General features: G+C 40.6%; 1 protein-coding gene across 1 annotated transcript in view; it reads left to right on the forward strand.

The window, feature by feature from the left end:
• Positions 1 to 18,134, forward strand: part of galnt14 (UDP-N-acetyl-alpha-D-galactosamine:polypeptide N-acetylgalactosaminyltransferase 14 (GalNAc-T14)) — a 238,557-nt gene that overhangs the window by 150,978 nt on the left and 69,445 nt on the right. Inside the window, exon 5 of the mRNA XM_076874145.1 lies at positions 14,280 to 14,345. Within this exon, the coding sequence (XP_076730260.1) occupies positions 14,280 to 14,345 (66 nt within the window). The remainder of the gene's footprint in view (positions 1 to 14,279; positions 14,346 to 18,134) is intronic.

The following is an 18,134-nucleotide window of genomic DNA, read 5'->3' on the forward strand; positions in this document are numbered from 1 at the left end:
GCTTCAGCAGCGGAACACGTCTGGCACTGCGGGATTTGATTCCCTGCCGTTGTAAGGCAAGGCAAGGCAAGGCAAGTTTATTTGTATAGCACAATTCAACAACAAGGTGATTCAAAGTGCTTTACAGAGACATTAGAAACAAGAACAAATAAAAAGCATGATTTAAAATTGATTAAAACAAGCAAATAAACTAACTAACTAATTAACAAACAAACAAACAAACAAACAACAGTATATAAAATCAAAACAGATAAAATCAGAACAGTAGATAAAATCAGTAGTTAAATGTAAGTTTTGAAATTTAAGCTTAAAGTGTGGATTTGGTGCTTTATTCAAATGCAGCTGAGAACAGGTGAGTCTTCAACCTGGATTTAAATAAACTGAGTGTTTCAGCTGATCTGAGGCTTTCTGGGAGTTTGTTCCAGATATAAGGAGCATAAAAGCTGAATGCAGCTTCTCCGTGTCTGGTTCTGACTCTGGGAACTGATAAAAGACCGGATCCAGATGACCTGAGGGATCTGGATGGTTCATACTGGGTCAGGAGGTCATTGATGTATTTTGGTCCTAAACCATTCAGAGCTTTATAGGCCAGCATCAGAACTTTAAAGTCTATCCTCTGACGGACAGGCAGCCAGTGTAAGGACCTCAGAGCTGGACTGATGTGGTCCACTTTTTTGGTCTTAGTGAGAACTCGAGCAGCAGAGTTCTGAATGAGCTGTAGTTGTCTGACTGATTTTTTAGGTAGACCTGTAAAGATGCTGTTACAGTAATCAAGCCTACTAAAGATGAATGCATGGACGAGTTTTTCCAGGTCCTGTTGAGACATCAGATCTTTTATCCTTGATATATTCTTGAGGTGATAGTAAGCTGACTTTGTTATTGTCTTAATGTGTTTTTCTAAGTTTAGGTCTGCATCCATCACTACACCCAAATTTCTCGCCTGGTTTGTGGTTTTTAGATGTATAGATTGAAGTTCTCTGGTGACCTGTAATCGTTTTTCTTTGGCGCCAAAGACTATTACCTCAGTTTTGTTTTTGTTTAGCTGGAGAAAATTGTGGCACAACCAGTCATTGATTTCCTCAATGCATTTACCAAGAGCCTGTACAGGGCCTCGGTCTCCTGGTGACATTGTGATATATATTTGTGTGTCATCTGCATAGCTGTGATAGTTTATTTTGTTGTTGTTTATAATCTGTGCCAGTGGGAGCATGTAGATGTTAAACAGAAGGGGTCCCAAGATGGAACCTTGGGGAACTCCACATGTGATACTTGTCTGCTCAGATGTGAAGTTACCTATTGATACAAAGTATTTCCTGTTTTCTATGTATGTTTTGAACCAGTTTAGTACAGTTCCTGAAAGACCTGTCCAGTTCTCCAGTCGTTTGAGTAATATGTTGTGGTCAACTGTATCAAATGCTGCACTGAGATCCAGTAAAACTCGGACTGACATTTTTCCACTGTCTGTATTCAGACATATGTCATTAAACACTTTGGTCAGAGCGGTTTCAGTGCTGTGGTTCTGTCTAAAACCTGACTGGAAGGCATCGTAGCAGTTATTCTGTTTTAAGAAGTAACTGAGCTGTTGAGAAACTGCTTTTTCAATGATCTTACTTAAAAACGGGAGATTTGAGATCGGCCTGTAGTTGTTCATTTGTGTCTTGTCAAGATTGTCCTTTTTCAGTATAGGTTTGATTACAGCAGTTTTTAGTGATTCTGGAAACACACCTGATAATAAAGAAAAGTTGACGATCTGCAACAGGTCTGACTCTAAAGTCTTTGAGACCTTTTTGAAAAAACTTGTTGGCAGGACATCTAAACAGCAGGAGGAGGAGTTCAGTTGACCTAAGATGTCCTCCAGGTCTTTGCTGTTAATAGGTTGAAACTGTTTCATGGTGTTTAAACAGTTTTTTGGTGGACACAGTACATATCCTGGATCTGCTGTTGATGTACCAATTGCTTGTCTAATTTTTTGGATTTTTTCAGTGAAGAATTTGGCAAAGTCATTGCAGGCCATGGTCGAATGAAGTTCAGCTGCCACTGACACAGGGGGGTTTGTTAGCCTGTCAACTGTAGAAAATAAGACCCGAGCATTATGGCTGTTTTTAGTGATGATGTCAGAGAAGTAGGACCTCCTTGCATTCCTCAGTTATAAATTATAATTGTGAAGTTTCTCTTTATAAATGTCATAATGAACCTGGAGGTTTGTTTTTCTCCATCTGCGCTCAGCTTTCCTACACTCTCTTTTTTCATTTTTCACCAGTGTGGAGTTTCTCCATGGAGACTTTTTCCTTCCAGAGATAACCTTCACCTTAATGGGAGCAATAGTGTCCATTACATTTAACATGTTAGCATTGAAGCTATTGACGAGCTCATTGACTGACCCTCTGGATAGGTCAGGTGTTAATGGGAAGACCTGGTTAAAAATTGCACTACTGTGTTCAGTTATACACCGTTTTGTGATCACTGTTGTTGATATATTTGTGTGGGCTGAGATTTTACTTTCAAAGAAAACACAGTAATGATCAGACAGGCCCACATCAGACACAGTAACCTTTGAAATGCTCAGGCCTTTGGAGATCAGTAGGTCAAGAGTGTGTCCTCTATTATGTGTGGCCTCTGTTACATGCTGAGTCAGCCCAAAGTTGCCCAGAGTGTTACTCAGGTCTTTAGTCCCTTTGTCCTGAGGGTTGTCCACATGAATGTTAAAATCCCCAGCAATAATTACACAGTCAAAATCAACACAGATCACAGACAGCAGTTCACTGAGGTCATTAAAAAAGTCTGTGCAGTATTTGGGAGGCCTGTAAACATTAAGAAACACAACTTTGGATGGGGCCTTCAGCTGTAAAGCCACATATTCAAAAGACTGAAAACTTCCAGGAGATAGCTGCTTACATTGAAATGATTCATTAAATAAGACAGCAACCCCTCCTCCTCTCCTGCTCACCCTGACCTCACTGATAAAACTGTAGTTAGGAGGGGTCGTCTCGATGAGAACAGCTCCACTGTTACTTTGGTCCAACCAAGTTTCAGTTAAAAACATAAAATCAAGGCTGTGCTCAGTGATTAAATCATTAATTAAAAATGTTTTCCCAGCTAGAGATCTAATGTTTAATAAAGCCAACTTAAGTGTTTTAGAGGTATTACTTGTCCCCTCGTGTTTGGGAGCAGTCTGTGGCACACAAGGTATGTTTACTATGTTTAAAGATCTTTTAGAGTGCAGCTCTCTGTGTTTTGACCAGGCCACATGTCTCCTGTCACCTAAAAGTACAGAAATTTTAAAACCTTCTAGTAAACAGGGTCCCAGCTTCTCCTGGGAAAAGTCATCACTGCCATAATCCTCACAGCCCGGACCCTTCACACATCACGCATCAGACTGCGGAGACAGGGCATGAAGAGGAACTAAGGGGGGCGAGGCTGGGCAATGTGACTTCGATTGCTCTGTTGAGGGTGGGGCTCGATGGCGAACCTTTGGCCGCTCTGGTGGGGGGTTTATGGGGGACAAAAAGGGATTGGGACGGGGGGTAGATCTGAGCCCAGCATTGACCCGCTCCATCATCTCCTCAGTGAATTTCAGGTGTGGGGAGGAGGGAGAAAGGGAGGGGGAGGAGGGTGATGGCCTGTCAGGGGTTTGGGGGACTGGGGAAGGTCGTGGTCCCTTGTCCTGGTCGTTGGTGTTGTTGAGAGAGTTGGAGGCAAATAGGGACCCCTCTTCTTGCCTTAGATGTCTCTCCTTTCTGAGGCTCTTCCTCAGATGCCATGGATGTCTCTCCTTTCTGAGGCTCTTCCCGGGTGGGGGCAAATGGAGCTCCTCCTCAAGGTTTCTGCTGGGCTTTGTCTGTTCTTGGAGTACTGTTTGTTCCTCTTTATGAGATAACTCCTCGTTTATCTCAGCCTTGGCACCAAGCACAGATGGATGACGTATGGAATAAAACAAGTTGGAGGTGAACAGTTTCACCCCTGACTTGTTAAAATTAAATCCATTTGCTTTGAACAGATGCCTGCGTTCCCAAAAAATATTAAAGTTGTCGATAAAATGCACTGAGTGGTCAGCACGTGCTGATATAAGCCATTTATTCAGTGTAAACAACCTGCTGAATCTCTCGTCTCCTCCTCTGACCGGCGGTACAGGTCCACTGATGAATACAGCTGCATTCAGAGAGTTTACAGTATTTAATAATCCAGTAAAGTCCCGTTTCAGAACCTCCGACTGTTGTTTGGACACATCGTTTGACCCTGTATGCAGAACAATGTTTGTCACAGTTGGATATTCATCTGCAATTTGAAGAATTCTCTCCTTCAGGTTGTTGACCATATCGTTAGGAAAGCAGAGGACTTTAGTGTTCTTACCGCACATCCTTTGTACATCCTTTACGGCAGAGTCACCCACAATCAGAGTTTCAGGCCTAGCCTTTAGCTTTCCCTGTGGCCTTTCACTTTTCAACAGATTTTCAGACCTTATTTCGCTGCTTTTAGATGGATGGTTGTCCGATATAGATCCAGGGTCCTTTGATAGTGGAGCAAATCTGTTCTGCAGTTTCACATTCAGTTGTTTTGGAGGTTTGTTGTTAACCTTCCTATTCACGGTTGTCCAGTCCTGTTTCCTCCTGTATACAGGGGTAGAAGAGCTTCTCTGTCTCGTAGGAAGTGAAGGCCAGTCGGTTTCAGAGATTTCAGCTCGCTGTGCCCTGCCTGTGATACGTCCTCCCCCTTCCAGGAGACATGATTTATGTCTTGGTTTTGCACCAAGACAGTCTAAGGGGGGATTATCACTTGAGGATTTATAATAATGCACAGAGTCTACTTTCTTGGTCATGTTATCTGTGCTCCTTAGCTGTGTACTAGCTTGCTCATCGCCATTGTTTTGAATCAAAGGCAAGGTTGTTTCATTTCTAATGATCTACAAGTGTCCAGAAGTTATCGCAGGTAAGCTCACACGGAAAAAAGGGAAAAAATCAGCATAAAAATCAATAAAAATCAATATAAGAAGCAAAGCATTCAAGAGCAAAGAGATGAAGCGTCCACACTCACAAAGGGGAGGAGCCAAAAAAAAAAAAAACTGACTGTTTGAGGCTGTGGACAGGTGTCTTTTATACAGATTGTAGTTGTAGTGTGTTACTGATGGTGACCTTTGTTACTTTGGTCCCAGCTCTCTGCAGGTCATTCACCAGGTCCCCCCGTGTGGTTCTGGGATCTTTGCTCACCGTTCTCATGATCATTTTGACCCCACGGGATGAGATCTTGCGTGGAGCCCCAGATTGAGGGAGATTATCAGTGGTCTTGTATGTCTTCCATTTTCTGATGATTGCTCCCACAGTTGATTTTTTCACACCAAGCTGCTTGCCTATTGTAGATTCACTCTTCCCAGTCTGGTGCAGGTCTACAATACTTTTCCTGGTGTCCTTTGAAAGCTCTTTGGTCTTGGCCATGGCGGAGTTTGGAGTCTGACTGTTTGAGGCTGTGGACAGGTGTCTTTTATACAGATGATGAGTTAAAACAGGTGCCATTCATACAGGTAACGAGTGGGGGACAGAAAAGCTTCTTACAGAAGACGTTACAGGTCTGTGAGAGCCAGAGATTTTCCTTGTTTGAGGTGACCAAATACTTATTTTCCACCCTAATTTACGAATAAATTCTTTACAAATCCTACCATGTGAATTCATGGATTTTTTTTTCACATTCTGTCTCTCACAGTTGAAGTGTACCTCTGGTGCAAATTACTGACCTCTGTCATCATTTTAAGTGGGGGAACTTGCACAATCGGTGGCTGACTAAATACTTTTTTGCCCCACTGTATTGATATTGCCCCCCTGCACCCGTGTATCTATGTGTGATATTGAAAACTAATTTTTATTTTTAATTAATGCATATGAGTCCTGCTGCTGCCCCAAATACATGCTAGAGTACCAAATGGAAATTAATCAACAAAATATATAGTGTCATATGATGTTTTATGTATTTGATTACCAAGAAATGATAGTATTGAGGGTTTTTTAGTAACTGTAATTTGATAATCCTTAAAATAAAATGTAGTGAGTGTCTGAGTTTGGGACGATCGTGGCTCAAGAGTTGGGAGTTTGCCTTGTAATCGGAAGGTTGCCGGTTTGAGCCCCGGCTCGGACAGTCTCGGTCGTTGTGTCCTTGGGCAAGACACTTCACCTACTGGTGATGGCCAGAAGGGTCGATGGCTTAAGCTTAAAACTCTACTCTCAAAGCCCTGTTTGTTGATTTAATTTATGAAGTAATTTAAGGTGGCATTTTTAAAGTGTGGACAAAATGCATGATGTCCATTAATTGGCATCCTATAAATTAAAAACATGGTTAATCACACAGAAAGAAGTGAGTCTATGGAAAATTTGTTTATCAAAAACCATGATTTGAATCCTTTATATTGCCTATATACTCACAAAGTGATGTCGCAGAGATGTCCTTTAGAAGTTCCTCTTCAAAATAAGACCAGCCTCACTAAAATAAAAACAAACCATTTATAATGCAAGTGGTTTTTTAAACTTATTAAACACAGTGTACTCCTTTTAAAAGGAATTCCAACATTTTTCTAAATACTATTATTATTTTACATTTTAACATTGATTTCAACAGTTTTTGCCTGGTTACAAAAAAAAGTTGATTAATTAAAATAAATAAACCAGTTAAAAAATGTCAAATAAAAAAAAAATCAATAAGCTAACACGTGAGAAATTGTGTTTGTTTATAAACAATCTGTATTCACGTGTCATGTTGATAACAACAATGTTGATATTTGTAAATAAAAAAAATCTTACATTACTTAACCATGTAAGCTCCCTGCACCTGTCATAGGCGTTCACATGACGTCCCAAAAAATGATCCAGTCTGAAATGTTGAACATCATAGGTTGGGTTGGGTCATGGTTGGACGTCCAAATTGTGGACCAAGTCGGATGTTGTATAGATGTCCAGAATTGGTCATGGACCAACGCACCCAGTGTAGAAATGTGTACGTCTATGTGATTTCCAATGTTTAATACAATATCTAAATGGTCTCTGGTCCTATAAATCAGTTTGATTTGCGTAATTAAAAGTGAGATGATCAGAGTATTTATGTAGGGACCTATTTTTGCTACTGTTCCCCTAAAGATTAAAAATTAAATTGCTCATTAAGCAAAAGGGTTATTCAAAGTAATATATCAATCACTGGATCATTATTGGTGTCAAATGAATATGCAGCCACAGTTTAATGCTTTAGCTGGTCATAGTGGAGTTAATTATAACTACTAGGGGTAGTAAAATGGTTTAATATTCCAGGATCATATGATTTGTTTTAAATAGAAGCATAGTGGAATAAAAACTACAGTATGTCCAAGAGCAGAATATAATGGAAGTCAAATATAAATAGCTTCAAAATGTTACTGCAGACCTAGTAAGATAGTATGTTAAGAGGTGCAGTCGTTTGTAGTTTTCAGTTTTCTGTCCACTCCTGCTAGGAAATAAATTCTGGCCAGCAGACTTTGATATGATCAGAAAAAGTGTCTGCACTTTGGTTTTTGTGGTCAGGGAGTAAAGCAGTGATAAGGAAAGCACAAATATACAGGCAACTGAACACTACATGGTTTACATTGGAAACAGCAGCTTCAGGAGAAGCTAAAGCTGCCTGACAAGATTTGATTTGTTCCTGCAACTTTCTCCAGTTTCACCGACACACAGTTTATTCTTAAAGGCTGCTCAACTGCTTCAAGTGTAGTTATGCTCCTCACTATAATTTTAAGTCACAATTAAAGAATTTTTTAAGAAAACGATAGAGGCACCAACAAAAAACTTGTGTTTAGGTGTTTTTTTCCCTCTTCAGGCTTAATGAGCACGTAGCAGAGAAAATAACCACAGTGAGTGCTTCAGCGTCCCTCTTAAATTTGAATAAGATCAAAATGAGCGCAGGGAGATTTTTCACTTAACGATATGTGGCAGCTGAGTGTTTTGAAGATCAACTTGTCAAATTGCAATTCCAGCCAGTTTTCCCAAAAGCATCTTAAAGATAGGATGATAGTAAAATTCTGTGAACTTTCTGAAATCCAAGAGCCATTTCCCCAAAGCATCGTAATTTCAGATGTTCTTAGGAATTCAATTATATTAACGACTTTCTAACCATTTACTGACAGCTAAGAGTCTCTTTAAAAAGCCCTGTGATATTTTTGGTTTTTCATTTTAATTTTTTTTTATTTAGGCTATATGCATCACAGGACATGTTATGCATCTTTGTTGCAAGTTTAGTAACCCGTAGCTAAATCTCAATGCATGCCTTGAGCAGCAGGATGTAATATAATGCTAACATGCCTTGAGCAGCAGCTAGATTAATTGAAGGTTTCTTATAGTCTTCTTATATTTTCTTAATTCCATTATCATTAATCAAAGCAATCCAGAAGCTAAACCAATTTTCATGTTGTCTCTACATTATTACATTTCATAATGAACATGGGCAGATACAAAATATTTCACAGTATTTTTAAAACATTTAAGAAAGAAGTCTACAGAACATCTATATTCAAACGCTCAACATGCAATGTGTGCATTTGTTTGCAATGTTAGGAAACACTGTAAATAAAAGATGGCTTTAGCTATCACCCATTGTATGTTTTGAGAATGACAAGTCTCAAAAGACTGACTGAATGACAAGTGACAGACCAACCATGACACCGAGGACACTGTATGCCCACTTTAACATGCTTTTTGATAATTTGTGCTATAATTTACTTAAAACTGTGTTTTCTGATTCATCACACTGCACTGGGGGACTTTAGCCTGTTTGACTGGTCAATTACAAACCAAACAGCAAATAGAAACAAAAAGGTTGTTTTAAACATGAAAGTTAAAACATGAACCCCAAACCCGTACAACCTTTGTAGAACAGGCTTTGTGTCTCATTAATAACTCGTGATTTTCCAATGTTTTTTCAACATGCAATTGTTAAAACATTTTTCTAACTCACCAATCTGAGAGCGACAGAAGTGAAAACCTGAGTGATGAAGGTTAAATAACAGCAGATTTAGACTATAAAGACATGATTGGTGTAGGTGAGGCAACAGTGAATAGATGCAATCAGCAGTGGAGACAGATACATGCCAGTAAACAACCACAGATGGATGTGCAAATCAACTACCGACAGATAATCAGTGTTAATAATACTGCATATACACTTATACAACCATATCACCAGTGCATATGCATGCTGATATACATAGCCAAAGAGAAAACAACTTTTCCAGCCGCCCACACAGGTGTGAGTCAATAAGTTTAATGCCTTGCCTTTGCTTATTTGCGGTGATTTGTTTTAGGATATTTGACCTATCATAAACAACTTTTCTCTTACTACCTTCCTCAAGCACATCAACTTAATGTTTCTGTCTTGTTCACTGTTCCTATGTTGAGGCAGTTCTCTAGATTATAAACTCTCATAAAAATCTTCTTCTTGATGTACTAGAGTTGATACATTTATAATATCACTTCTATTTAAAAATAATAATAATTATCCAATAATTTATGGTACTACCACCTAACCTCTTGCACTTTTAGCTTTCTCCTCTTTCATTCAAGAACTATTGTTGCCATATGTTTCCACAGAGAGCTGTCCTATAAATCTATATATCTCGACAACTGTTCATCCGATCTGCTTTAAACTGTGCACCAAAGAGATTTCTTTTTCTTCTGGCAGCTAAAAAATGCCAGCTGCGAGTGCTTGAGAGCAATCTGGAGATGAAGTATTTCTTTCGTTGCTATGATACAGAATATCCAAGGAAGTAATATCTTGTAAAAACCGTGACTCTAGATGACTTTTGTTTACCTGCTATACCCACTGCAAACTAAATCGTCCTGCAAGCCAAACTTTTCATACAAGCAGTAAAAAGTCCCCATTGTTCAGCACTAGTGCGAATAGGACGTGATCTTGGTTCACTGAAGTATTTGACTCACCCTTTTGCCACTGAAAATGGAAGTCTGGTTAAAAAATGACAGCATTGGCCATAATTGTTTATGAGAAGTTGAACATTTTTCAACTGAAAAATCTGGAAAGAAAAAAGATGACCTGCTTTTTTTTTTTAAATTTTTCTTAGCATATTATCAAAAATATGTTTCTATCATTGCAAACAGCTGAGAGGGCAGTCCATGAGATGTATGCTGTGGTGGACACAGCCCCTGAGGACAATGACCAAGAAGATTTTATAATTAAGCAAGCATAGCTGTAGCTGGATCTAATCTGCATAGGAGGTAATGACTGTCTATATGTTCTACTTTTGCTGATGTTAATATACAGTATAATAGTCGTCTTAAGCAGGTAGGTACAAAGACGTAAAATGTCCACAAACAGGACTTAATTACAACAATAGTGTAACGGGAAGAGTATTTACAGTGGGGCAAAAAAGTATTTAGTCAGCCACCGATTGTGCAAGTTCCCCTACTTAAAATGATGACAGAGGTCAGTAATTTGCACCAGAGGTACACTTCAACTGTGAGAGACAGAATGTGAAAAACAAAATCCATGAATTCACATGGTAGGATTTGTAAAGAATTTATTCGTAAATCAGGGTGGAAAATAAGTATTTGGTCACCTCAAACAAGGAAAATCTCTGGCTCTCACAGACCTGTAACGTCTTCTGTAAGAAGCTGTTCTGTCCCCCACTCGTTACCTGTATGAATGGCACCTGTTTGAACTCATCATCTGTATAAAAGACACCTGTCCACAGCCTCAAACAGTCAGACTCCAAACTCCGCCATGGCCAAGACCAAAGAGCTTTCAAAGGACACCAGGAAAAGTATTGTAGACCTGCACCAGACTGGGAAGAGTGAATCTACAATAGGCAAGCAGCTTGGTGTGAAAAAATCAACTGTGGGAGCAATCATCAGAAAATGGAAGACATACAAGACCACTGATAATCTCCCTCGATCTGGGGCTCCACGCAAGATCTCATCCCGTGGGGTCAAAATGATCATGAGAACGGTGAGCAAAGATCCCAAAACCACACGGGGGACCTGGGGAATGACCTGCAGAGAGCTGGGACCAAAGTAACAAAGGTCACCATCAGTAACACACTACAACGGCAGGGAATCAAATCCCGCAGTGCCAGACGTGTTCCGCTGCTGAAGCCAGTGCATGTCCAGGCCCGTCTGAAGTTTGCCAGAGAGCACATGGATGATACAGCAGAGGATTGGGAGAATGTCATGTGGTCAGATGAAACCAAAGTAGAACTTTTTGGTATAAACTAAACTCGTCGTGTTTGGAGGAAGAAGAATACTGAGTTGCATCCCAAGAACACCATACCTACTGTGAAGCATGGGGGTGGAAACATCATGCTATGGGGCTGTTTTTCTGCCAAGGGGACAGGACGACTGATCCGTGTTAAGGACAGAATGAATGGGGCCATGTATCGTGAGATTTTGAGCCAAAACCTCCTTCCATCAGTGAGAACTTTGAAGATGAAACGAGGCTGGGTCTTCCAACATGACAATGATCCAAAACACACCGCCCGGGCAACAAAGGAGTGGCTCCGTAAGAAGCATTTGAAAGTCCTGGAGTGGCCTAGCCAGTCTCCAGACCTCAACCCCATAGAAAATCTGTGGCGGGAGTTGAAAGTCCGTGTTGCTCGGCGACAGCCCCAAAACTTCACTGCTCTCGAGAAGATCTGCATGGAGGAATGGGCCAAAATACCAGCTACTGTGTGTGCAAACCTGGTATAGACCTATAGTAAACCTCTGTTATTGCCAACAAAGGTTATGTTACAAAGTATTGAGTTGTATTTTTGTTATTGACCAAATACTTATTTTCCACCCTGATTTACGAATAAATTCTTTACAAATCCTACCATGTGGATTCATGGATTTTTTTTTTTCACATTCTGTCTCTCACAGTTGAAGTGTACCTCTGGTGCAAATTACTGACCTCTGTCATCATTTTAGGTGGGGGGACTTGCACAATCGGTGGCTGACTAAATACTTTTTTGCCCCACTGTATATGCCAACAGTCAGTATGTTGAAAAAGCTTGAAATGAGGAGCTGGGATAGAGTTGGGTTGCAAAGTGGCTTGCAGATCATGGGCAGACTAATATAGCTTAAAGTGAGCCATAAATGAGGTTTGCCATTTGAATCCATAGGTTGAGATATCAGCTGCCGCTGAGACAAGCTGACCTGTCCTCATTGTTTTTAAGCTTAACTTCGTCCTGCCCCAACAAATGCTGTGGATGATTTCAGATATGAATATGACTGATTTTATAGTCAAATTATGTTAAATATCTGGTTATATTTTTCCTCACAGCAGGTACAGTATGTGGGTTCAGAGGTTATGTGTGCATATCCTGGACAAGCCCCCAAACATGTAACGGTTCCTATGTACATGCCTCAAAGGATCCTAATATAGAAGAAGATAAAGTTTTAAATTGAAACTGATATTGAAAGTGTAAACTGAATTACTTACAAAGACCAAATACAAATAAGGGACTTGCAGTCCTAGCAAAAACAAGGAAAAGATCAAAAACACCAGGAACTGACCATACAACTGCCCATTAGTTCCGTGCTTTTTCCCTAACCTGATATTAGCCAAGACTAATCCAAACTGAAACTGAAACTGATGCCAACACCCAATTAATAATATTAACATAACTCCACCTTCTCTGGCCTTTTGTGCATACCTTGAGGGTTTTGCAGCCAGTCAGCATTAAGGCATGTGGAACAGTAGTACACAAACTTTTCTAGCTCTGCAAAGATGCTGTTACACCAATGCTTGCAATTAAAATTTGAATGCCTCTCAACCTTTCGAGCTTTGTCAAACATTAGTGTCTGTTTATATGGTTATTTTGTTTTTCTTTTTTTTCTTTTTTCTTTTTTTTTTTACTTTGATTTTTATTAGGTTATTTTGACATTGTGGACATACAGTAAAGAAAATAACAAACAGACATACATATAAACAAACATAGAGTCTGGAGTTTACATATCTTTCTCCATTTATCACGTTGCAGAAAAAAAAGAAAAGAAAACCTATTATTTCATTTGTGTCACTTCTGAATGTTTTCCACTTCCTCCATAGTCTGTCGTATTTACCTCCCATCAAAGGTTATTTTGTTTTTCATCATGCAGGGCATCTCAGGCTGAGAGAGAACCACAGAGCCAAATTAGTATATAAAAACAAAAAATATTTATGGGGGTGTGTCTGAACTTTAAGGTTTTTGGAAACTGTGTTGTTTTAGTTCAAATTCCATATAAAATAACAATAAGAATTTATCCCCAAACTGAGTCAAAACCTTTCTGCTTGAATCAAAGTGCATATGCTCTTGGTCACATATATTTTGTCCACTTGAAGGGAGAAGTTCAGTGGAGAGGGGAACAACCATGGGGCATTGTTTCTGGGTCAGAGCGCTCTGATGGAGGTGTTAAGTCATTCAGGGTCGCTATACACAAAACATCACATACAAAACCATTTGAGAAAAAGCTGTTATATTGTGTAAAATATAATACTAATAATAATTTTTAAAAACTGAAAATGTCATGCACCCATATGTTACTCACAATAGAGCACAGAAAATAACTTGAATATTAATATGAAGAAAATGTGTTTATTTTTAATTTGACTGCAGGAACATATTTCAGAAAAGTTTTAACAATAACACTTACAGGGAAAAACAAAAACTAACTGTTAAGAAATCTTTTGAGATCCCACCACCATTGTGATTAGGAATGTAAGACAGAACATACTCATCATATTATCATAAGTCATGACATTTTCCAGTTTTTTGAGCCGTGACGGCTTCTCTTTCTTCTCTAGTTTTTTTTTTCTTCCAATCTTTGACTCATTATTCTGAAATTTATAATGGAACGCTATTGAAATCCTTTTTTGATATTGTAAGTACATTCACTATTTTCCTGTTCTAAAAATCATTAATATTAATTTCACTTAACTTGACTTCATTAAATGACTCACATATTGTACACCAGTGATTCATTTTTTCTGCTTTCTTCTTTTCATTTTGAGACTTTCAACCAGAGTATTTTTGACAGTTTTATTAAAAAAAAGAACAAAATACAAAAAAAAAAAAGAAATACAGCTCAGAAATTCAGTGGAGACCTCACAGCCGGCTGAACAGCAACTAGACAAATGTCTAACTTGTCAAACCTTAAGCTTTGAATTGTCGTCATTTTTTTCAGTGGGCTACTATTTGGTTTCTCTGCAGACTTTCAAAGAAATTATCAAGATATACATTACACGGCACACAATGTTTCCTTCTATTATTCGTATTCTGCTCATGCTGTTTTTTTTTTCTTTCCCAGAGAGTGACTGCCAGCTTCTCACCAAACTGCCCAAAGTTAAATGCTTTCGCAACAACAAGCGAGAAGGTATGGAAGCAGTTGCGTTTGAAAAATTTCATTAGCATTTTTAACATGCTAGTGTGTATAAATTTGCATGCTTAATCATTCTTATGTTCTTTGTAGGTTTTTTGGCATCTCATTTGTCACCGGTGTGCTAGATTTGTGTGTGTATGTGTATAAAAAGGTGTTATTCAGGGTGTGTATAAAGAATATAAATTTCACTGGTGGTACTGAAAACTCTCTGCCTAAACAATCCCATGCTGTATATAAACACACAGAGACGGGTGGACAGACAGAAAGACAGTGAGTGAAGTGAAATTGATTCATTCATCTCTGGCTACATATTGAACTGCAGAACTGAAATGACCTGAAGTGAATTGAAGTGACAGGAGAGCTACTGAAATAGAGCCCAGAGTGGCAAGCTATCATAAAAAAAATGTCACAGAAAAGAAAATGTCTTCCACAATCTCAAACCAAACATACATTAATTCAAAAGCAAGCTTATATGCTGAAATTTAAAAAAAAAAAAAAAGAAAATTTATAAATAACCTAATCACAGATGACAACCAGTTTGAAGTTAAAGCCTCAGTCACACTAAATATGGATGGTGTTCCTCATTTTAATGGTTAATACAGTCATGTGTCATGGCTATGCTTATCATTTTTCCATATAATCCATTTGGAGCTGCCTCCATGCTCTTAAATATAGAATACGAATGAATGGAATACATAAATTAACATGACAGCTTGACAATATGGCGGGGTCAGGAGTATACTGTGAATAAAGAAATGGTTAATGGCCAGAAAAAGGTTTAAGACATATATAATCTTCCACTGTAGCTGACTGAAGATGTTTGGTATGTGCATGATTTTTAAGGAATTGAAATGGATTAAATACTTCGGGCTGAAAGAACATTTTATTTGACTAAAACAATAGTGGAGGTGGCATGCTGTGGTTTATTCAGGTCTTTTAATCGTTTAACTTTTTGCCACTGAATGTTGCACTTTAACTACTACACCCCACTGTTAGAAGCAAATTCACAAAATAGACCCAAGTACAGACACATACTGAGGCAGACAGTAGGGGTGCAACGATACACAAAATTCACGGTTCGGTTCGGTTCGGTTCGGTTTGATACTTTGGTGTCACGGTTCAATATTTTTTCGATACAAGAAAATGTTCATGCTTTTTTAATTTGTCATTTATTAAAATTATAAATATATATTTTAACTCCAACGTACAGTTTTTAAATTTAATGTTGCTGAAACAACAAGGGGAGAAAATAATAAATCTATCTGATCGAGAAATCACTCATCTTTGGAAAAGAGAGTTTATTACAGAGAAATGGCTCTTTCCAAAATAAAAGCTATACTATACACTTCTTCTGGGGTACACTCTCAGCAGCATATTAAACATATCAGGTCCCCATGAGGAGAATCATGTGCTAACGGCTGACTAAATGACTCGGGTAAAGTTTGTAGCATGCGTGCTTGTTGTTTTTGTCTGCTTCCACTTGTCTTTGCACTAGGATGATGTCGGCGTAAATGTGCAGTCATATTCATTGTGTTCCCACTAATGCTGTCAGCATTAATCTGAAATGACGTTAATGCCACAACACAGCAAATCTCCTTTTTTTTTTTTTTTTTTTTGCCTGTCCCGTTTGGCTCTTTTGCCATCAGAATTATTGTCTAAAGGCGAAGAAAGATGCCCAACGGATTTACTTTACCAAATTGACCATCCCAGCCTTGCCGTAATGGTCCATTTGATTCACCTTTTATTGTTTATTTTATTTTCACTTGCTGAATACGGGACAGACTTGACTGGGGAAAAGAAGGGGAGAAAGAAAGAGGGAAAGAAAATCAGCTGAGAAGAGGGACGGGGGAGAAGGGCAAAAAACAAAAACCAACAGAATGGGCAAGAAAAAAAAATACATATATCGATCACCTGGATCACCTGTTGAGAAAGAAAAAAGAAAACAAGCAGAAGAAAACGAGAGCAATACAATAAACAACATCACAATGATATATGGGAATATGACAGTAAATACTAAATATTAAACATTATTGTAAGATCGACAGCGCACAGTGTGCTTTGAGGTAGGAGCCAAAAAGGGTGTAGTTTGCGTGTGTGATCACCCGTGTGTACACCTGTGAGCATGGACGTGCTTGTATTTAAAAGGTTCCTTCATGTAATGATCTGCTAGAGGGTGTGGGAAGCTACTGCCCCGTCCACCAGGGCATGAAGCAGGTATGGAGGAGATCAAAACTCCAGACATCCAGAGGCCCCCAGAACACAAGAGACCAAGGAAGACCAACAGAGGGGCAGCCGCGCCACTGTCCCAAAAAGAGCTGAGGAGAGTCCCAAATGAGGGCTCACTCAACAGCCGCGGAGCAGAAGCCAGGGGGAGTTGCAGTGACGCACCCCTGAGCTCCGCCGGCAGCCAGCTGTGCCTGAGTGACCGAGCCCCAGGCCGAGAGGCCGGGGGCACCCCACCTCCGAAGTGGCCCGAGCGAGCCCCAGGCTCCAGGCCCCGATAAGCGGCCGCCAAGGAGTGAGCCGGTGTGTACCTGGATGCCCATCGCCAGACACAAAGAACCACCAACGCACCGATGTCTGAGGGAGTCCGCCACCGGCAGGGGAAGTGGTGGGGGGAGATAGGCCTCCAAACCTTGGAGGGCCTGAGATGTCCCCAGAGAGGTGGCGTCTGATACCCAACCTGACATATAGACACAGACATACAGGCACACACAGATACAAACATCCATTCCTACCCTCATGCTCTCATATGCACTTACTCCACACTCAACCAACGTGGAGACAGACATAAAGAGACGCTGTACACACAATCACACTCCCCAAGCGTACTCTACGAACCGGGTCTAGGTACCCTTGCCCCTGGAGGGGGGAACTGCACCCAGACCCAGGTGGTGTTACCCTTTTCCCTGCGGTGGGGAGAAGCAGACCGCCCCGACTCCGCAGCAGCAGGGAGGCCCCACATTCCAGACCGCAGTCGGACGGCCAACTCCTCCTCCTAGGACCCCCGCTCCAGCAGGCCGCAGAGAACGGGGGTGAGAGAAGACTCCAAACCTCCCTCCACCCGCTCATTGTAGTGTTGATGCATGTGTGTTCTAAGGTGCATTTTAAACCCAGGAGGGCATGGAGCTACCTGCCAGAGAGCAGCAGGTAAGCGCATAGCCCCTCCTGATAGCGCTCAATGTCTACGTGTATTTAAAATTGAGGGGTGGGCAACAACGCCAGGGGTGAGGTGTACACCCTGATGGTAATTTGGATTCCGTGTATCGTGCCCACCCCCAAGATCCTATATGTATGTGTAATGAGAGTGTGAATAATGTGAATGTCTAAGTTGTGGGATAAAATTGAGGCAGAGGCAGCCAGAAGGGAACAGAGGGGGGGGTAGCCTCCTCTGCACCCTGGTGACCCTACTTCAAGGCCCTGCATGTGTGGGTGGTTGTGGTGGAGCAGGAAGAGGGAGGCAGCTGGAGATGGGGAGGGAAGGAAGGGAGGGGCAAGTGACCCCTCCCTGGGGCCAGCTCCCCCGCTGACCCCAGTAGGCACCCCCATACTCCGCGACCCGCCAGGGAAAGGAGGCCCAGGCCCATCCGGACCGGGGCCCAGTGCAGCAGCGCCGCCCGGCCCCACAGAGCCCGGGACAGCCCACCCGACCCCACCACAGAGAAAACTGCACCCACCCCATCATCCACTCATCTTCCAGACTACATAAGACAATAGATAACCAGGCTGAGATCTTCCTCCACCTCTCCTGTATCTCCACCTCCTGCAGAGAGAGTTCCTGTA

Source organism: Maylandia zebra, linkage group LG15 (genome assembly GCF_041146795.1).
Source record: "Maylandia zebra isolate NMK-2024a linkage group LG15, Mzebra_GT3a, whole genome shotgun sequence".
Classification (NCBI taxonomy): Eukaryota; Metazoa; Chordata; class Actinopteri; order Cichliformes; family Cichlidae; genus Maylandia; species Maylandia zebra.